Raw genomic sequence first — 21,794 nt, 5'->3', positions numbered from 1 at the left:
CATTTCTATCATTTGAACTATGTACTGTCTCTCCCCCCTCCCCCCCCCGCTCCTTCCAACACAACGGGGGAGGCGCGGGGACCTGCCCTAATCATCTTCCTTCTTACATTCGTACTTGTAACATATTTTCATAGACCTATCTAGAATACTTCTAAAGCTATCTAATTCAACTTTTAATACACATAGTAATCTAGGTCCATAGCCCCAATGCGAAAGCTTTAGCCACTGTCCCTACCTGGGTTCGAACCCGGGACCCTCTACATACATCGCCAGTCACTCTACAACGATTCTTTCAAAGCAACTACTTCCAGTTCATAGAGCAAGTGACGTCACCAAATGAAAATCGCACTAGCTCTCACCTCATTCAGCAACACAAAAACTCTCTCTCCCTACACCCATTCCCTATTGAATAAGTGAGTCTTTCTATTTAACCCCAACCACGCTACAAATCTTCCATTCAACATCACCAAACCAAATACTCAGTAGTATCCGGTTACCACCCATACCAGCCGTTGAATTCACTCATACACACAGATTTCACCTTATGCCATTGAAATGCCCAACAAAACATAATAGTTCAATGGAACCCTCTATTGGCTCTCTACTATTTATACATTACTTCTATAACCACATTAGTTATGGTCCGATTACCCATTAAACCTTATCACATGATCAAACAACGGCACAACCTTAAACTCATATGGGGCGGCAGGTAGCACAGTAACCAAGAGCACCGTGCCAGCAACCGAGAGGTCGCCGGTTCCAATCCCCGAGCCGACCAGGCGAAAAATCTGCCGATGTGCCCCCGAGCAAGGCACCCAACCCCAATTGCTCCGGACAAGAGCGTCCGCTAAATGACAAAAAATGCAAATGTAAATATTCTCTACTTTCTCACCCATGACGTACGTCTACGTTTGGGTGAGAAAGTTCATACGTATATATTGTTAGAAATGTATAGGTACCTCTCAAATAATCGCTTCGTGGTGTTTTTAGCCAATTCTTAATCGACACAAATCACTTCTTCAAACATTTTACCCTGGAACCAAAAAATAGACTCTCTGGCCAAATGACCCTTGAACCCATATTTTTCTTTCTTTCTCTCTCTATCTCTCTCTCTCGATCTCTTTCTTTCTCACTCTCTCTCTCTGTCCGTGTCTCTCCCACACCCCTCGTTCTCTGTCCCTCATCCCTCTCTCTCTCCCCCTCTCTCCCCTTCTCTCTCCCCCTCTCCAGGCTGTGAGCCCTGTGGAGTGTGGTCATGACCAGCCAGGGCAGCAACAGCAGCAGGAAGGACAGCCATGCTGCTGACAGTACCCCCTCCTCCTCCACGCCCTCACGCCCGCCCCCTGGCCCCAAGCTGCAGGTGCAGCGCTCCCTCTCCCGAGACACCATCACCATCCACTTCTCCGCCCTGGGAAAAGAGGAGGATGAGGACGAGGAGCTGTATGGGTTTGGGGCGTCTGTGTCATCATCCTCCCCAGGAGAGGGGTCAGAAGGGCTGGGTGGGATGGAGGGGAGGACTGAGGACCAGGCCATCGTGACGGCCTTGGAAGCCAGCGAGGAGCTACTGTTTGAGGCTGGAGGGATTGAGACCACCACTACCATTGGTGTGTCCTCTAACACTCTACCCCACAGCCCAGCCCTGCCCATCCTCCCCTCCTCCACCCACCCCACCCTCGAGTCCCCCCCTGCTTGCTCCTCCTGGCCCTCCGATCACACAAGACCCACGATCTCTCACACTGCCACCACCTCCTCCTCCACCACCTCCTCCCCCTCTCGCTCCGCAGCCCTGCCCTCCAAGCCTTTCCTCAGCCTCAGGTCCCTGTCCAATGAAATGATGGTTGCCCCTCCTTCTTCTGCCGGGCGCCACCGCCACCACCTGATGAAGACGTTCGTCAAGTCTCTCTCCACAGACAATACCAGGCCCGACCACCAGGAGGCGCCTTCACCACCATCTCTCTCCCAGCAGCGCCCACCTCCAGACTCCCGCGTCAACAACCTGCTGCTCTTCAAGCAGTTGGGCCAGCCGAGGGGCTCCACCACGTCTGGGGGTGGTGACTCCAAGACGGCCCCCTCTTCCCCCCTCACCTCCCCGGCCGACGGGAGGTGTTTCTTCAAGGTGCAAGAGATGGAGGCCAGGATCGAGGATACTAGGAGGCGTTTGTCAGAGGTAATTTGCGAGCCAATGCAGCTGTTCAGTAAGTTCATGGGCGACGAGGCTGGAGGCGGGGCCGAGGGAGTGGGTACAGGAGGGGGTACCTCCGCTACCCACTGCTCCAAATCCCTCTCCCTCAGTGCCACGGAGCTCACCAACCTGGCAGGCCTTAATGGGCACGCAGAGAGCAACAACAACTACAGCATCAAAGAGGAGGAGGGAGGCGACTCTGAAGGAGAGGAGGATGGGGAAGAGGAGACCCCTACTGGTGAAGCCCCAGCAGACTATGTCTTCTCCTCTCCTCCAGCCAAGACCTCCAGGGTCTCCTCCCCTCCTCCTCTCCCCAGGTCCTCCTCCCTCGCCCTGGGCCACTGCTCAATGTCGGCCCTGGTCCGCCTGGAGGACGAGGAGTTCTTTGAGCTCTACAGTGAAGACTTTGAGCTCTGTACTGACACTGAGACACCGGACGGGGAGCGGCCCAGGTCACTGCAGATCCAAACAGGCAGCACGGGTGTCTGCAGTGAAGCCGAGTCCGACGAAGAGGAGGAAGACTTAACAAACGTGCCCATCACTGGCCTCCTCTTCCTCATGTGTCTAGTCTACAGTTACCTGGTCCTCCCCCTGCCGCCCTATGTGTGTGCGGTGGTGCAGGGGGTGGCGGCAGGGTTCATGCTGGCTGTACTGGTGCTGTGGCTGTCGGCTCCGGAGGTCTCCAGCTGCAGTGGGACCAGGCAGGGCAGACGAAGGGGGGAGCAGTGGAACGTGACCCAGCTGGATATCAAAGAACCTGGAATCTTTAAGGTAGGTCACTGTGTTAGCAGTTTAGTGCTAAGTATTTAGAAATGTGACTACTTACATCTGAAATTAGTGCCAAAGCAATTGAAAGAAAACTGTAAAGGGTGCATTAGTATTAGACTGGAACAAAATCCGGCTCAACCTGCAACTCTCCAGAACCAGAGTTGGTGACTGAACACTGTCTTACTATTAACATCCTATCCCTGTATTTTTTTGTGTAAGGTTACGACATAGAAAGCTTTCTACCCAAGATGATAGCTAATAGATTTATAAATGCAACAATAAAGATATTGTCATACTTTTCTGTGCAACAACCAAGGTATAAGGCAGATCACATAGAGAGGAGCCTGACATCTTAGATAGGCCATGTCCTTCCCCTAGTAGTACCTGTCATTTTACATTTACATTTTAGTCATTTAGCAGACGCTCTTATCCAGAGCGACTTACAGTTAGTGAGTGCATACATTTTCATACTGGCCCCCCGTGGGAATTGAACCCACAACCCTGGCGTTGCAAACGCCATGCTCTACCAACTGAGCTACACGGGGCTATCACTCTCATCACTGTGGACAGATAGCCTGACATCTTAGATGGGCCATGTCCTTCCCCTAGTAGTATCTGTCATCACTGTGGACAGATAGCCTGACATCTTAGATAGGCCATGTCCTTCCCCTAGTAGTATCTGTCATCACTGTGGACAGATAGCCTGACATCTTAGATAGGCCATGTCCTTCCCCTAGTAGTATCTGTCATCACTGTGGACAGAGCCTGTAGCTTCTATTGAGTTAGCAAGCTGAGCACATGTTGCTGATAGCGTCTACAAGATAAACAGCTGATACATGGCTGGCTTTTCCCCAGTGGGACTCAGAGAGAGTAGGGAGGATCTCCAAGGTTACGTCCCAAATGGCACCCTGTTCCCTATTTAGTGCACTACTTTTGACCAGGGCCAATAGGGCTCTGGTTAAAAGTAGTGCACTATATAGGGATTAGGTTGCCATTTGGGATGCTAACCAATTCTCCATATCACCTCTCTGTTTGTCATTAAAGCTCAGGACTAAAACCTGATGTCTGCTCAGTTTATCAGATAGGACAGGAAGCAACTCAGTATATGTCTGTAGATATCCTTCTTCTTCCCTTTCTTCAATGGCTAAACAGCAAGGTAACAATTCTCTTCCTTCCATGAATCCTAATATCCACACGAGTACTATTCAGTAGGCTTGAGTTATTACACCATTAAACATTACACTGGCTTAAATATTGGGATGTACAACCTCTACTGAATGCTCATGCAGCATTCACCATGGTGGCTTCCCAGTGGGATAGAAAAACATTGGCTGGATGAGAAATACATCAAAGTCCGGTGTGGCTCAGCATGGTGCTTGCAACACCAGGGTTGTGGGTTTGATTCCCACGGGGGACCAGTATGAAAATGTATGCACTCACTACTGTAATAAGACTCTGGATAAGAGTGTCTGCTAAATGACTCCTCTAATCTAACGTCCTCATTGGGCTGTCTAACAACATACTGAGCCTCTAAAGCATTCTCTCCAGCTACTCTGGGGTTTGCCCTGAAACAACCTCACATATTAAATGGTCTGGTGATTTGTCAAACGTTCTCCTTTTAACCCAGTCAATGTGCTGGAAACTGAAACAGAGGAGACACGCTTAGCGGTTGGCCAGCGGTTATGTAAGCGTGTGTGTGTGTGTGTGTTCTTATTTGAGTGCGTGTGTGTACTTGTGTGTGTTTGAACCTGTGTGTGTTTGAACCTGTGTGTGTTTGAACCTGTGTGGGCACATGAGCTCAATAGCCTCTGGCTACAGCTGTACTAGAGAGAGGCTCTCTGGTCACGTGGAAAATAGCACAATATAGCACCTGTGGAACAACACAATATAGCCGGCTAAAGGAAGGGTCATACGGTGCAGCTCTCACCCACAGTCACGCTATGATGTCATCATGCCCTTCTGCTCAGTATGATGGAACTCATGATGTAATGTCTCCCAGTCTCTGAAGAGAACTGAACAGATCATTGTTGTTTAGATGAAGCCACATATCAACATGGTCTGGATGATTCTCTCACTAGGATGTTAGTATGGACCAGGGGTATCAGCTAAAAGTTGGACACCTTGTGATTATGTGGTTGTATTGCAGCCCATCACACTCCCCAATTAGTGTGTGTGTGTGTGTGTGTGTGTGTTTGTGCGTGTAATGCGTACATATGTATTAGTCTCCATGTTGTTCCATGCGTCAGTCTGAGAGTTATCTATGTGTATTGTCCCCATGAACAGGGTTGGATGAACCAGATGTACAGCTATGACCTAGAGATGTACCATGCCACTCTGACCCACTCTGTGTATGTACGTCTGGAGGGCTCCACCCTGCGCCTGTCCAAACCCAACCGCAACATCGCCCGGCGGGCCACGCACAACGAGCCCAAACCTGATGTCACCTACATCAGCCAGAAGATCTACGACCTCACCGACAGCAAGGTGTGTGTGTCTGTCTGTGTGTGGAACGTGTTGTATGGTCGTTTTAAGGAGGGATGCGTGATTTTGTGTGTGTCTAAGACCGAGAGAGGAAGGGAAAGGGAATACGATGTGCAAGTGACGTTGTCATACTTCTGGGTCTTGTCCCCTAATCTTTTGAATGGGCTTGACGACTATATCATAAACTCAGTGAAAACGCGGTCATTTAAGATATATAGAAAATTAATTTTGTGTTTGTGGATTAATTTACTTCTGAAGTGTGTGTGCTGAAGACCATTGTGATATGTTTTAGCCCATTCAAAAAGCAAAACTAAAAGGCTACTTCCTGGAAACAGACGCATCACTTTCATACCGTATATGGTGCACATTTGTGTATGTCTGTGTGTGTTTGGGCACACAGACATTAAAGTGGGCCTCCCTCACAAGTGATAGAAATACCTGTATCTATCCAGTCAGCCTAGTATTTTTAGACCAAGCGGTTCATGTAGCGTGTAACATCCAAATGTGTCCCCAGATCCATCTGGTGCCCCAGAGCCTGGCCAGGAAGCGCGTGTGGAACAAGAAGTACCCAATCTGTATCGAGCTGGCCAAGCAGGAGGACTTCATGTCCAAGGCCCAGGCCCAGGTAGAGAGGACCGAGCCTGGGGAGGAGAAGCCGGCCGAGAAGGGGGAGAAGCTGGAGTGTCCAGGAGGAGCTGGGGGTGGAGAGGAGCCCAGGAAACCCCCAGGGGAGCGAGATCTGACCCTGTTCCTGTTCGGGAGGACGGGTCGGGAGAAAGAAGAATGGTTTAGGAGGATTCTGGTGGCGTCCAGACTGAAGTCCGAGGCTAATAAAATGTCTAGTGAGCGTCCAGTGGGAGGTGAGGGGAACATTCAGATCAACACACACACACACAGCTATACTTGTGAAGACTTTTTGGGGACCAACAATTGATTCCCATTTTAAATCCTATTTTCCCTAACCCCTAACCCTAAACCTAACCCTAAGTATTCACCCCTAACCTTAAACCTAACCCTAATTCTAAGAGGATTACAGACAGGGAGACGTTAGCTAGACGTTTAACGTATGTGAAATGATTTCCAATAGAATTTGAACCCAGGTCTGGTTGTCGTTGCCTGATAGACTGGTCTCACAGACTGGAGGCAGAGAGCAGGAGCAGCAGCCTCATGGACGAGCCCAGTCAGAAGGACCCTTCCCTGGTTGGAGGGGTCAGGCAGAAGATGCTGCTGGACTACAACGTCTACATGGCCAAGTACGTCACCCCCCTGCCCCCACTGGACAGCCCCCCGGCCAGCAGCCCTGCCCACAGCACAGAGGGCAGCCCTGGAGCCACCAAGAAGGTAGGGCTGATGAGGGAGACCACAGAGATCTTTTTAATTCTATATGTAATTCTATGGGGGTGACCATGTTGACACAGGCTGATCCGATAGCCATGTAGACGTGTAGCTAGTGTGGCCATGTAATAGCATGTAACAATATACAACTATACTAAGCAACATGCAACAATTTCAAAGAGTTACAGTTCAAATAAGGAAATCAGTCAATTTAAATAATAAATTAGGTCCTAATCTATGGATTTCACATAACTGGGAATACAGATATGCATCTGTTGGTCACAGATACCTTTAAAGTAAAAAGTAGGGGCATGGATCGTGCAGCGCGACGCATCTCCTTTGCATAGAGTTGATCAGGTTGTTGATTGTGGCCTGTGGAATGTTGTCCTATTCCTCTTCAATGGCTGTGCGAAGTTGCTGGATATTGGCTGGAACTGGAACACGCTGTTGTACATGTCGATCCAGAGCATCCCAAACATGCTCAATGGGTGACATATCTGGTGAGTATGCAGACCATGGAAGAACTGGAACATTTTCAGCTTCCAGGAATTGTGTACAGATCCTTGCGACATGGGGCCTTGCATTATCATGCTGAAACATGAGGTGATGGCGGCGGATGAATGGCAAGACAATGGGCCTTAGGATCTCATCTCTGTGCATTCAAATTGCCATCGATAAAATTAAATTGTGTTTGTTGTCCGTATGTATGTTTACTACCTTTGTCTCACTACCTGTTACTCCCACGTTGTTCTTCTCAGTTACCCAGCAGCCCGTGCGAGCGGCCGGGGCGAGGGGCGGTGCCAGAGGCGTGGGTGAACGCCCTGATAGGCCGGGTGTTCTGGAACTTCCTGGGGGAGAAGTACTGGGCTGACATGGTCTCCAAGAAGATCCAGATGAAGCTCAGTAAGATCAGGGTGAGTACTGGCATCCTATCTCCTCTGCCTCCACATACAGTCAGCGTGTAAATTCCTCTTATCTGTCTTTGTGCCAGAGAGCTCTTTGTCGATAGTCCTTTTTAAATTCCATGCGTCCTCTCCTCCCGTCTTCCCCTCGCTTGCTTCTCAACACACGAGAGGGAAATGAGATGTAACTCAGAGAAAACACACTTGTAAAAAGGGACACTGTCCTCAAGTGTAAATGTCCTGTGTGTTACAGCTGCCGTACTTTATGAATGAGCTGGCTCTGACAGCGCTGGACATGGGCTTCTCCATTCCCAAGATCCTCCATGCCTCCAAGCCCTCCGTGGACCACCAAGGTAGGACTCTCTCTCTCTCTGCTTTCTCTTCTCCCTCTCTATCTTTTCTCCTCTCCCTCCTCCTTTAATCTCCTTTCTCTCCCCCTCTCTTCTCCCTTTCGTCTCAGTCTCCACATACTCCTGCCTCTATTGACCAGAGTAATTAAACTTCACATCCACATCCTCTCTGTCTATTATACTGTGACTCACTCTGTCTGCCCAGCACAAGGACTCTCTACCCCTGTGGCTGTTTTCATAAAACGTCTAGGATCAGGTCTTCCCTGTCCATACAGTGCTGTGAAAAAGTATTTTCCCCCTTTCTAATTTTCTCTACTTTTGCATATGTTTTATACAAAATGTTACCAGATCTTCAACCAAAACCTAATATTAGATAAAGGGAACCTGAGTGAACAAATAACACAACAATTACATACTTATTTCATTTATTTCATAAATAAAGTTATGCAACACCCAATGCCCCTATGTGAAAAAGTAATTGCCCCCTTACACTCAATAACTGGTTGTGCCACCTTTAGCTGCAATGACTCCAACCAAATGCTTCCTGTAGTTGTTGGTCAGTCTCTCACGTCACTGTGGAGGAATTTTGTCCCACTCTTCCATGCAGAACTGCTTTAACTCAGCGACATTTGTGGGTTTTCAAGCATGCACTGCTCGTTTCAAGTCCTGCCACATCTCAATTGAGATTAAGTCTGGACTTTGACAAGGCCATTTCAAAACTTCCAATGTGTTGCTTTTTACCCATTTTCATGTAGACTTTATTGTGTGTTGTGGATCATTGTCTTGCTGCATGACCCAGCTACGCTTCAGCTTCAGCTCACAGACGGATGGCCTGACATTCTCCAGTAGAATTCTCTGATACACAGCAGAATTCATGGTTCCTTCGATTAAGGCAAGTCATCCAGGTCCTGAGGTAGCAAAGCATCTCTAAACCACCACACTACCACCACCATGCTTGACCATTGGCATAAGGTTCTTACTGTGGAATACAGTGTTTGGTTTTCGCCAGGCATAATGGGACCCATGTCGTCCAAAAAGTTCTACTTTTGACTCATCTGTCCATAGAACATTCTTCCAAGAGTCTTGATGATCATCCAGGTGCTTCCTGGTGCTTTTTGGCAAACTTGCGTCAACTTTTTGGACGAGATGGTTCCCATTATGTCTTGGCATTGGGTGTTGCATAACTTTGGTTATGAAATGAATGAAATAAGTCATTGTTGTGTTATTTGTTGTTTTGGTTGAAGATCTGATAACATTTAGTATAAAAAAATATGCAAAGGGAAAAAAATACTTTTTCACGGCACTGTACAGTGGGGAAAAAAAGTATTTAGTCAGCCACCAATTGTGCAAGTTCTCCCACTTAAAAATATGAGAAAGGCCTGTCATTTTCATCATAGGTACACGTCAACTATGACAGACAAAATGAGGGAAAAAAACCCAGAAAATCACATTGTAGGATTTTTAATGAATTTATTTGCAAATTATGGTGGAAAATAAGTATTTGGTCAATAACAAAAGTTTCTCAATACTTTGTTATATACCCTTTGTTGGCAATGACACAGGTCAAATGTTTTCTGTAAGTCTTCACAAGGTTTTCACACACTGTTGCTGGTATTTTGGCCCATTCCTCCATGCAGATCTCCTCTAGAGCAGTGATGTTTTGGGGCTGTCGCTGGGCAACACGGACTTTCAACTCCCTCCAAAGATTTTCTATGGGGTTGAGATCTGGAGACTGGCTAGGCCACTCCAGGACCTTGAAATGCTTCTTACGAAGCCACTCCTTCGTTGCCCGGGCGGTGTGTTTGGGATCATTGTCATGCTGAAAGACCCAGCCACGTTTCATCTTCAATGCCCTTGCTGATGGAAGGAGGTTTTCACTCAAAATCTCACGATACATGGCCCCATTCATTCTTTCCTTTACACGGATCAGTCGTCCTGGTCCCTTTGCAGAAAAACAGCCCCAAAGCATGATGTTTCCACCCCCATGCTTCACAGTAGGTATGGTGTTCTTTGGATGCAACTCAGCATTCTTTGTCCTCCAAACACGACGAGTTGAGTTTTTACCAAAAAGTTCTATTTTGGTTTCATCTGACCATATGACATTCTCCCAATCCTCTTCTGGATCATCCAAATGCACTCTAGCAAACTTCAGACAGGCCTGGACATGTACTGGCTTAAGCAGGGGGACACGTCTGGCACTGCAGGATTTGAGTCCCTGGCGGCGTAGTGTGTTACTGATGGTAGGCTTTGTTACTTTGGTCCAAGCTCTCTCCAGGTCCCCCCATGTGGTTCTGGGATTTTTGCTCACCGTTCTTGTGATCATTTTGACCCCACGGGGTGAGATCCTGCGTGGAGCCCCAGATCGAGGGAGATTATCAGTGGTCTTGTATGTCTTCCATTTCCTAATAATTGCTATTGCAGATTCAGTCTTCCCAGCCTGGTGCAGGTCTACAATTTTGTTTCTGGTGTCCTTTGACAGCTCTTTGGTCTTGGCCATAGTGGAGTTTGGAGTGTGACTGTTTGAGGTTGTGGACAGGTGTCTTTTATACTGATGACAAGTTCAAACAGGTGCCATTAATACAGGAAACGAGTGGAGGACAGAGGAGCCTCTTAAAGAAGAAGTTACAGGTCTGTGAGAGCCTGAAATCTTGCTTGTTTGTAGGTGATCAAATACTTATTTTCCACCATAATTTGCAAATAAATTCATTAAAAATCCTACAATGTGATTTTCTGGAGAAAAAAATTCTCAATTTGTCTGTCATAGTTGACGTGTACCTATGATGAAAATTACAGGCCTCTCTCATCTTTTTAAGTGGGAGAACTTGCACAATTGGTGGCTGACTAAATACTTTTTTCCCCCACTGTATATGTTATTCATTAGGATCCTAAAGGCAAAAATGATTCTAGATCAGCACTCCAACTGAGAATGTGAATACAGCCCACGACTCTGAGAGCAAGGCACATTAATTCCTGCATTGATATGTCTGACTTTGGGAGGGGATGAGGGGGAGAAGTGGGAGGCTAGTGAGGAGAGTGGGAGGTCATATTGATCCAGTCATTTAACTATATTCTGATGTAGGGGATACAGTTGGGAGTGTGTGGGTGTGGGGTTACAACGCCATCTGAAATTTTAGCTCGGTTTTTCATGTTTTACCTGAAAAACCTTTCATTGCTAAGCTTGAATGTCTCACTGTCTCACTTTAACGGTTCACTTCTCTTTAAAGGCCCAGTGCAGTCAAAATGCAGTTTTTCCTCTGTTTTGTATCATACAGATGATGAAACTCACTGTAATGGGTGGAGTTTTGGCTTACCTGGTGACATCAACAGGCGGTATATGTTTTAATAGACCAATAACAAAGATAGTTCTAAACCTCTCTGACAATACCAGCTAGTTTTCAGTTTTCCCCTCCCCACTCAGACCACTCCCACAGTCCTAGCAAAATCATTGCTTGAGAAATAGTTTTTTGCTAAAAAGCTTTTTTTGGGGGGACAATTTTAATTGAAAACAATCACAGTAAGGTACTTAATGATTTGATATTGAGATAAAAAATGGTTGCATTGAAAGCTACAGTCTGGAATTTGGGAAACTTTCCACATTCAATTCAAGGTGAATGGTTAAACTCCTAAGCCTGTACTGCAGCGTTTCCCAACCTCGTTCCTGGGGACCCCAAGGGGTGCCCTAGCACTACACAGCTGATTCAAATAATCAGGGGGGGCCCCATGACCGAGTTTGGGAAATACTGCTCTGTTGTCTTGCTACAGTAGAAGCGGCAGGTAGCCTAGTGGTTAAGAGCGTTGGGTCAGTAACCGAAAGGTCGCTGGTTTGAATGCCCTTGGGCAAGGCAGTTAACCCCCAACAACAACTGCTCCCCGGGCGCGGATGATGTCGATAAGGTAGCCCCCCGCACCTCTCTGATTCAGAGGGGTTGGGTTAAAGGAAGACACATTTCGGTTGAATGCATTCAGTTGTGCAACTGACTAGGTCTGCTAAATGTATCCCCTTTCCCTTGAGCTCCTCAGTCCAGAGAGTGATTTATTGCACACTGTCCTACACAACACAGCTCCCATGGGCTTTCCCCCCAGGCATTACCAGCTGATGCTTGCACATAATGAGCCCAATGGGGATTACGGCTCAGCAGCTCTGTGCTCTATTCCAGGAGTCTGGATGATGAAGCCAATATAAAGTTAAGGGCTTTATAACTGTTATCATTTGAAGAGTTTCCAGAGAGTTAGTCACAGTAATCCCTCTCCACTTTCATTGTGTGGGATAGAGAGGATTTGGAGAGCAAGAGATGAAGAGTAAAAGTCTCTTACTAAGGAACAGGTTGATATTTCCTCCCCATATAGAGAGACGTGATATGACTGAAGAGCTGATTTTCACTAGTGTGCACACATACATACATACATACATACACACACACACACACACACACACACACATACACACACATATACACACACACATATACACCAAAAAAAAACGCTAGGTTCTGAGCTTTCCCACCCGAAACCAGGAAGAAGCCTGGTGAGTTTGCCAGCTTCTGAGCCAATCAGAAGAGAGGCTGCCCTAGAGTTGACCTTTTGGTGTGTTTACTAGAGGATCATTCCACTTCCTGCCAGTCGGACACAGCATGTGGCTTCACTGCAATTAGGAGTCAGGTGGGGAACCACTGGTTAGTCCACAAAAACAACATTAGCATTTGTTCACATTTGTTCTTTAGAGACATGCAATGTTTAACAGAGTTTTACAATAGTACTAATACAGGGCCAAAGCAAACAACGCTGAATTAATTATCATGAAATTACATCAAACAGTGAATAACATAAGAGCTTAGTATTCAATGCACCAATTTGTAAGTCGCTCTGAATAAGAGCGTCTGCTAAATGATGTAAATGTAAAAATGTAAATGTTGTTAATGTGTGCTCCCACCAGGGGCTGCTAGTGAGCAGAGTGCCTCAAAGGCAGAGGTGATGCTGCTTAAGGCCGCTACACACTTCACGAAACAGAGCGACGGAGCGTCGTATACGGTCCGTTACAAAATTGTAACCAGAGTGAAAGAGAGATATTGAGAGTATTTATTAGGATCACCATTAGCGCTACTCTTCCTGGGGTCCAAACAGTGTTAAAACAATTACATCACAGCAAAACACAACAACAGCCTACATCATCAATAACACAATACATCATACAATACATTATTACTCTATTATACAATATTTACAATATAAAATCCACAATACCACAATACCACAACATTGCATTGTGTGTGTGTGTGTAGAGTGTGTGTGCGCATATGCGTGTTTGTGTGTATATGTGTGTCTCTTCACAGTCCGCGTTGTGCCATGAGTTGCTGTTTTATCTGTTTTTTTCAATCTGATTTTACTGCTCGCTTGAGTTACTTGATGTGGAAGAGTTTCATGTTGTCATGGCTCTATGTAGTACTGTGCATTTCCCAGAGTCTGTTCTGGACTTGGGGACTGTGAAAAGACCCCTGGTGGCATGTCTTGTGGGGTATGTATGGGTGTCTGAGCTGTGTGTTAGCCATTTGAACAGACAGTTTGGTGCTTTCAACACATCAATACCTCTCACAAAGACAAGTAGTGATGCAGTCAATCTCTCCTCTACTTTGAGCCAGGAGAGATTGACATGCAGGTTATTGATATTGTCCCTCCGTGTGCATTTAAGGGCCAGCCGTGCTGCTCTGTTCTGGGCCAACTGTCATTTGCCTATGTTTTTCTTTGCGGTACTTGACCATATAACTGGGCAGTAGTCCAGGTGGGATAAAACTAAGGGAGTTCTTACTGCTCTTTGCCTTAGAGTGGGTGAGTGACTAATCTTTTCATTTTTTTTAGCAATCACTCTTTTCCAGAGCGACTAACAGTTAGTGAGTGCATACATATTTTTTTTTATTTTTCATACCCTCTGTGGGAATCGAACCCAGAACCCTGGCCTTGCAAACGCCATGCTCTACCAACTGAGCTACATCCCTGCCAGCCATTCCCTCCCCTACCCTGGACGACGCTGGGCCAATTGTGCGCCGCCCCATGGGCCTTAGACCACTGCGCCACTCGGGAGGCTCATCCACTTACACATAGTACCAAGAGCTTTTATATACCGTCAGCATTAGCTATACAGTTTTGTGCTTTTGTGGTAACTAATCCGATATGGGTGTGTAGTTCAACGGTGGAGAACGTTTTCATTGCAAGGAAGTGTGAAAACAGTTGTGCATCATTATTCCACTATTGTCGTGCCAACGATGGTATGTTAGTAATGATTTACCATCCCTCTTTTATCCCCCTCTCTCTCTCCCTCCTCTTTCTAGGTCTGTGGTTTGATCTGGAGGTGTCCTATGCTGGTTCCTTCATCATGACCCTGGAGACCAAGATGAACTTGGCCCGTCTGGGGAAGGAGGGAGAGCGGCTGGGGGAGCAGGGGAAAGAGGGGTGAGTATGGAGGAGGGAGAGGGGCTGGGGGAGCAGGGGAGAGAGGGGTAAGGACATAGAGATAGACTGAATATAATATGTTCTATTTACATACTGTATGTGGTTAAAAGAGAGCACTCAAGGAGATATATATATATTTTTAGTCATTTAGCAGACGCTCTTATCCAGAGCGACTTACAGTTAGTGAGTGCATACATTATTTTATGCTGTCCCCCTGTGGGAATCGAACCCACAACCCTGGCGTTGCAAACGCCATGCTCTACCAACTGAGCTACATCCCTGCCAGCTAGGGGTGTAACGATCCATCTACTACATCGATGTATCGATTTATATTCCTATGATCCAACTACATCGATCTGTGCTCGGCGAGTTGGCCTTTTGGACAACATATATCAATCTAACATCGTTTTAAAATGTAATAAATCGATTGTATCGATACTAGGAAATAACCCATTGGATTTAAGCACGTCAGACACAGTTTCAGTCACACTGGTTGAATTTTTGGCTAAAAGGTTACTGAATCGATTTCAAGTCACTGAATCGTTTCGGATCGTATCGTTCTAAATGAACCATTATCGTCCTTGAATCGTATCGACAACCACGAATCGTGATACAAATCGAATCGTTGTTAAAACGAATCGTTACACCCCTACTGCCAGCCATTCCCTCCCCTACCCTGGGCCAATTGTGCGCCGCCCCATGGGTCTCCCGGTCACGGCCGGCTATGACAGAGCCTGGATTCGAACCAGGATCTCTAGTGGCACAGCTAGCACTGCAATGCAGTGCTTTAGACCACTGCGCCACTCGGGAGGTTATTATCAAATCTTAAAATCAAGTACTTACTTATATAGTACTTTAAAGTATGTGCATTGTTTTTGGTTATGTAGGCAATCACATATGACAAATTAGTGCCATTCAGGATGTATGATACTGAACAGAGTGGTTTAGCAACACCTTTTCTAAATACTTAATGGCTCCATTCACTGCCTGAGTTTATCTGGAACTGTCAAAGTGTTTTGTTTGACTTCCAACAATAATGCAATTAGTCAATTAGTGGAGGCTGGGAGGGGATAATGAGAAGTAACATTTTTTGTTGTAAATGTAGGATCAACAGCATGGCTTTGTCAGCACACAGCACTGAGCATGTGATAATAGCTGAATTACTATTGATAGGGTTTGTTCAGTGTTGTTCTATGCTGGTCATGGGGACTAATAGGATTTGCAGGCTTTTGTTCCAGCCCAACACATGATTCAACAACAGGTGTGTTAGTGCTGGGCTGGACCAAAACCCTGCACTGCATGAGTAGGATTGAAAACACTGGGTTTGAATGAGAGGCATTGTTAACTGTCACATTTGTCTCTTTTTCTCTCCTTCCTTCTTTCTTTCCTTTATTCCCTCTCTCTCTGGACTCTACCTCTGACCTCTGTGGATGTCTTATTGCTGGTGAGTTTGGGAAAGCTTTCTTTCTGCCTGGTGTACTGAAATCATCCCTCTTTTTTTCCCTTCTCATATTTCACCCTCTTTTGTCTCATGGAATCAGCTTCCCTGCAAGCCAATCGATCCTTTAGATGCCTTGGCAGGGAAGTCACCTGGTCCCAGATTTGTTTGGGCTGTCTTGCCATCTTCAATGGCAGTGGTCACCAACCTTTTCTGAGTAAAGATCACTTTCTCAGGTATATGATCACACTGGTAATAGATCATTTGTTGTATTACTTGTAAGGCACAGCTGAGTGAGCATAACAATTATTATAAAACACTTTTTACTGGACTGATGGCCTGCATCTGATGGTCAGTCTGAGGGGAGGAAAGGGGACAGTCTTCCAGCTGATGGCGAAACTCGCATTGCATTATTTCTGCCTCATGCACCAATTTGTTGTTACTGCTATGACCAGAGAAAGTGAAATATTCCTAGATATAAAAGACACAAGCCGCTAATAATAACAATGCAAGCTTATCAGAAACACTTTGCTATAGGCTTCAATGCAGCTGCAATGCTAGTTGTAGCATAAGTTGAAGTAGGGAGGACGAAGATTTTATTGGTTAACAATGCTGAATAACAACTTAAACATGAACTTACTCATAAAAACAGCAGCTCTTTGCTGTATTCGTTGACTCTCTCTCTAGTCATGGTTTTAAACCTTTTGAAATCTCACAGTATCAACTTTGCTGTGCGTTCAAGGCTTTTTTTTATAGTCTGGCTTGAGGAAACTGTGCAGACACAGTGATCTGAGCTATCTGATTGGCCAGTGGTAGGCCTATAGGTGGTGACCACTGTCCTATGGCTTGCAAATGACCATAGGAATTGGCAAGACAGCACTACAGATGTGGGCTATTTCCCAGCCGAGGCCTCTGAGGGATCGTTCTTATTAGGGGATTTGTTGATCGTCTTTGAGCTGCTTAGCAAATGCTCTTCTGAGTGTACTTGGTTTGACGAAAAGCGAAGAAAATCCTTCTGCAAACAGTGGGGATGGCCTTGTGAGCAGAAACATGACTGCTCATGCTGTACCACATGGGAGTCGTTTAGGCTTTAGTCTTGGGTAAATGTTAAATGTTAGTCCCCAGTTCAGGACTGAATGACTGTCAATACCTCAACTTTGACCGATTTGAACAAGCTGCTGTGTCCAAACTGGATTTGCTGAGGGCTTCCTAGGCACGAATGCTGCCAACACCGCTCCCCAATAACAATAGACAAATGTTCCTCCTCATTTTCATCTGTTTTCCACTTCCATTTCTTAAAGCTGACTAATACTCATCACCTTTGTTCTCATGTTTTATGTGTCTGTGCAGGCCCAGACCTCGGGCCTACTGCCTGGCGGACAGTGATGAAGAGTCCTCCAGTGCTGGATCGTCTGATGAAGAGGATCCCCCAGAAATCCCCATGGACATGCTGGGGGCGGAGGGGTGAGAGAACATCATTAGCATCAGACTGTGTCTGTCTCTCTTTCCATTAGTGTGTTTTTATCGACTTTAGAGACTCTTTATAGCACTAATTGGTGAATTGCATCTCATTTTAGCTGTTAGAATATTACAATGAAGAAGCTACAGAGAACGCAGTCAATTATGTAGGCTAATAATTGTGCAGCAATTGTCGGTTACACTTTATTTTACAGCCCGTTTTAAGGTATTGTCCTAAGTACCACAAACAGATACAGGCAGGAGCTGCTTTCCGGCCCAGAGTGACAGAATGTACCCACTCACTGCCTTGTATCGTGGGAGGAGAGAGAGACTAATGAATAACTGATGATGCTGACTCACTCCCTCCTCTTCCTTTTCCGACACCTCTTTCACCTCCTTCACTTCCCCTTATCCTTCCTTCTCCTCCTCTCCCTCGTTCTCATCTCCTTCTCCTGCTCTTTCTGCTCTTTGTCCTCTCTCCTTCTCTCCCTTCTTCCTCCTCATCTCCCCCTCCTCCTATTCCTCCATCTCCTCCTCTTCCTCCTCCCTCACAGTTTCGTCGGAGGCCACCGGCCCAGTAAGATCATGCGGTTTGTGGACAAGATCGCCAAGTCCAAGTACTTCCAGAAGGCCACGGAGACAGAGTTCATCAAGAAGAAGATCGAGGAGGTGTCCAACACGCCCCTGCTGCTCACCGTGGAGGTGCTGGAGTGCCGCGGGACGCTGGCCGTCAACATACCACCCCCACCCACTGACAGGATATGGTACGTTCCGTCCATGCCCACCTCCCCCACTGACAGGATAATGGTACGTACCAATACCTTCATACAGTTACATACCACCTCCCCCCACTATTAGGATATGGAACGCCCCGGCACCTTCACAAAGTATACATAACACCTTCCCCCGCAGACAGAATTTGGTACGTTCCACTCCAGGGGTAAGGTCTGAATATTGAATATCCAGTATGAATATTCAGGTTATTCATCTATAGAGATATAGCAGGGCTTAGCCTGGCTTGTTGACACAGTAGCCCACATGTCCTCTGCTGGTCATATAAATTAAGTAGAGGAGTCAAAGCATTATTTGCCACCGAAATGTATTTTATATTTATTTAACTTTTAATTATGAAAAATATATTCAAGATTTCAAACATTTTATTTTAAGTGAGCTGTTTTTACTTACTTTGACTTTCAGGAAGACTAGACTAGTAGCTTACTAGTTCAATGGGTGTAAGAGAAACCTTCCCCAGGATATTAGTATACAGTAAGCCAATGGGTGTAACAGAGTAAACCTTCCCCCTCCAGGTATGGCTTCAGGAGTCCCCCCCACTTGGAGCTGAAAGCCCGGCCAAAGCTGGGTGAGAGGGAGGTCACGCTGGCCCACGTCACCGACTGGATCGAGAAGAAACTGGATCAGGAGTTTCAGGTAAACTGAGACCAGGGAGAGTAGAACAATAACGTCTCTCTACTTGGATTATGTAATAATTGTAGTGTGTGATCTGAAATCCAGGAGCTTTGACTGAGTTTTTCCTGAACACGGGATCTGCCTGGGAACATCTCTGGGCTCTATAGTCTTTCTTGGTCAGAAAGATCTAAGCCCCCCCTAACTATTTGTTAAAACAATTTGATTAATCATATCATCACATTAATGTAACTTTTTAGTTCAGTATGTGTCGAAAGCTTTGCATTTCTCTTAGCTTTGCATCTCTTCCCTTGTCAAAAAAGTGAATGTCTTCCCAGTGTTAGACAATGATGGGAATGGGACAACAGAAAAGTGGTGCGTTATGTATTTACAGCAGCCCACCAAGCTGTTCTTCAAAGACAGTGTGATGTGGCTCTCTGTCTTAATCTAATGATCAGGCTGCTCCTAGAACTCAAACATGCAGACAAAAGGCTTATCATAAATGCAATAAAATATTCTTAGCACCCCTTTAGCTTTAAGTGTTTTCAGTTTTACACCTAGTTACTCAAATTCTCATTTTTGTTCTCACAGAAAATATTTGTGATGCCAAACATGGACGACCTCTGGCTACCCATCATGCACTCTGCCATGGACACCCGTTCCAACACCAACCTGGTTACTGTGACAACAACGACCGATGCCTTGAGGGACCCAGACCTCTCGGAGCCTGAGCTCTTTGACATGTGAAGACAACAAGACTCTCCGTTTCCAGGGTGTTGCTAAGGATAAGTCATTAGCATGGTGATAGGACAGGGAGGCCCAGGCGATCTGCCATCCCGGTAACCACTGGTGCCAGCGCCGCGGTGGGCGGGGCTTACTGTCCTCCCCTCAGGACAGTGGGCCAATCCCACAGCCACTCCAGACTGTGGCTACTCTACCAGGAAGTGAAAAGAGACAGAGCGAGATGGAGAGAGAGACAACCTGCTTACTTCTCACTTGGTTGGGACATACTGCATCATTGGTTTGAGGGAATATTAATCCGAGGATGGTGTCAATCAGACAGGTCATGGACATGGATTCACCTAGAGACAGACAGACCATTTGGATTATAAGTGTGTGTGGTCAGACAAATTGCAGTGCAGTGTAAACTGAAGAACCACACTACCTGTGATGTACAGCAGCTGCACCAAACATCATAGACGAACATGAAATGTGTGTGTAGTAATCTGAGTCATTGATATGCCCTGCATTTCTTTTTCAATTGAGTTTCAGACCGAAACCCATGAAAAAAGGATGGGTGTAGATGCTCCTAGAGAGAATGCTGTGTGTGAGTGATTTGTCATATGCTTCATCATCTAATGCACTTATGGGCATTGTGAGACAGTCTATCCCTCTCTCCGCCCCCTCTCCCTCCATTTTTCTGCCTGTGTCATCCATCGCGTGGCATTCCTTATGCAAACAGGTCAACGCCACTGTGCATCGATCAACAATACCAGCTGAAACCCCTCACCATCCTACCCCCAAAAGAACTCATACTGCAGAAGGCAGGCTCATGTGGTAGTTACTAAATAGCCTGGGATCAAATCAAATCAAATCAAATCTTATTGGTCACATGCGCCGAATACAACAGGTGCAGACATTGCAGTGAAATGCTTACTTACAGCCCTTAACCAACAGTGCATTTATTTTAAACAAAAAAAGTAAGAATAAAACAACAACAAAAAAGTGTTGAGAAAAAAAGAGCAGAAGTAAATAAAGTGACAGTAGGGAGGCTATATATACAGTAAAATAAAGTGACAGTAGGGAGGCTATATATACAGGGGGGTACCGTTGCCAGAGTCAATGTGCGGGGGCACCGACTAGTTGAGGTAATATGTACATGTGGGTAGAGTTAAAGTGACTATGCATAAATACTTAACAGAGTAGCAGCAGCGTAAAAGGATGGGGTGGGGGGGGCAGTGCAAATAGTCCGGGTAGCCATGATTAGCTGTTCAGGAGTCTTATGGCTTGGGGGTAGAAGCTGTTGAGAAGTCTTTTGGACCTAGACTTGGCACTCCGGTACCGCTTGCCGTGCGGTAGCAGAGAGAACAGTCTATGACTAGGGTGGCTGGAGTCTTTGACAAACCTTGCCTGAGACCTGAAGATGTGTGTTGGATCCTGAAGATAATGTCTAAGCTTTAGCTCAGCATGCTCACGCACTCTTGTGGCATGGGTATGAAACCGGGGTTCTAGCCCGGGTAGGTCACAGATGTAGGCTACATATGGTAGTTACTGACTGTATAGCTTGGGAGCTTTCATCAAACGCATAAGGCCTTCAGTGTCTTCTGTCCACCATTGCCTCAGCCATTCTGACTCAAAGTCACACCACATTGTTGACAAGGTGTGCAAATACCAACCATAAATCTATGTATATTCACAATGGTCTTAGAGCTATGATGTCAAACGAGATGTGTGTAGACTGGAGACACAAGGTCTAATGAATGTACCTGTACATGTAAAGCAGGCAGTTCCCTAACTGGTTAAAATATAAAGGACCCTAATGAGACTGCTGACTTTGGGCTCGATTCAATTAGGTCCGCTTTAGACGACATCCGCATAACGGTTGTTTTGGCGGTGTCGGAAGTGGAACTGCGTTAGAGATGTCAAATCCAAAAGCGGCTTCTGGAATTATACCTAAAGCAGACATTGCCATTGGCTGCTTGGAGTCGCATTAAGAGAAATCTCATGCAGCCTCGTTTACAAGTTTGAACACTGGAATGTGAGATATTTTCTACACCTTGATTAGGCCGATAGAAATCTTCATAATTTCGTTTAATGATGTTGAATTTGAGCATCATTATTTCTATAGACTTTACTCATTCTAAACTTCTAATGGGTGGGACGGTGTGGCTTTGTGACAATGATCACAAGAGCAGCTGCTCACCGATTTAACAGCTCCAACGCAGTTACACCTCAGACACCGCCAAAACATCAGCTTTTCCTGGTGTAGTCCATCGGCGGTTAACGCTTGATCTGATTGAATCTAGTCA

The 21,794-nt window shown here is 46.0% G+C and overlaps 1 protein-coding gene across 3 annotated transcripts in view; it reads left to right on the top strand.

Moving 5' to 3' along the window:
• LOC121551665 (testis-expressed protein 2-like) overlaps positions 1 to 20,420 on the top strand; it is a 56,302-nt gene extending 35,882 nt beyond the window's left edge. Inside the window, exons 3-13 of one of the 3 annotated variants that reach the window (XM_041864374.2) lie at positions 1,234 to 2,956; positions 5,237 to 5,437; positions 5,949 to 6,294; positions 6,558 to 6,775; positions 7,528 to 7,683; positions 7,925 to 8,024; positions 14,345 to 14,465; positions 17,254 to 17,367; positions 17,916 to 18,125; positions 18,669 to 18,789; positions 19,357 to 20,420. In XM_041864374.2, coding sequence (XP_041720308.2) covers positions 1,259 to 2,956; positions 5,237 to 5,437; positions 5,949 to 6,294; positions 6,558 to 6,775; positions 7,528 to 7,683; positions 7,925 to 8,024; positions 14,345 to 14,465; positions 17,254 to 17,367; positions 17,916 to 18,125; positions 18,669 to 18,789; positions 19,357 to 19,512 — 3,441 coding nt within the window. In that variant the 5' untranslated portion in view covers positions 1,234 to 1,258 and the 3' untranslated portion in view covers positions 19,513 to 20,420. Of the gene's footprint in view, positions 1 to 1,233; positions 2,957 to 5,236; positions 5,438 to 5,948; positions 6,295 to 6,521; positions 6,776 to 7,527; positions 7,684 to 7,924; positions 8,025 to 14,344; positions 14,466 to 17,253; positions 17,368 to 17,915; positions 18,126 to 18,668; positions 18,790 to 19,356 lie in introns of all 3 variants that reach the window. The other 2 variants (XM_045211050.1, XM_041864376.2) reach the window with 2 other exon arrangements.
• The last annotated feature ends 1,374 nt before the right edge of the window (positions 20,421 to 21,794 follow it).

Source organism: Coregonus clupeaformis, chromosome 35, assembly GCF_020615455.1.
Source record: "Coregonus clupeaformis isolate EN_2021a chromosome 35, ASM2061545v1, whole genome shotgun sequence".
Lineage (NCBI taxonomy): Eukaryota > Metazoa > Chordata > Actinopteri > Salmoniformes > Salmonidae > Coregonus > Coregonus clupeaformis.
Note: the sequence above shows the minus strand (reverse complement) of the source record. Positions and strands in the feature narration are given on the sequence as shown.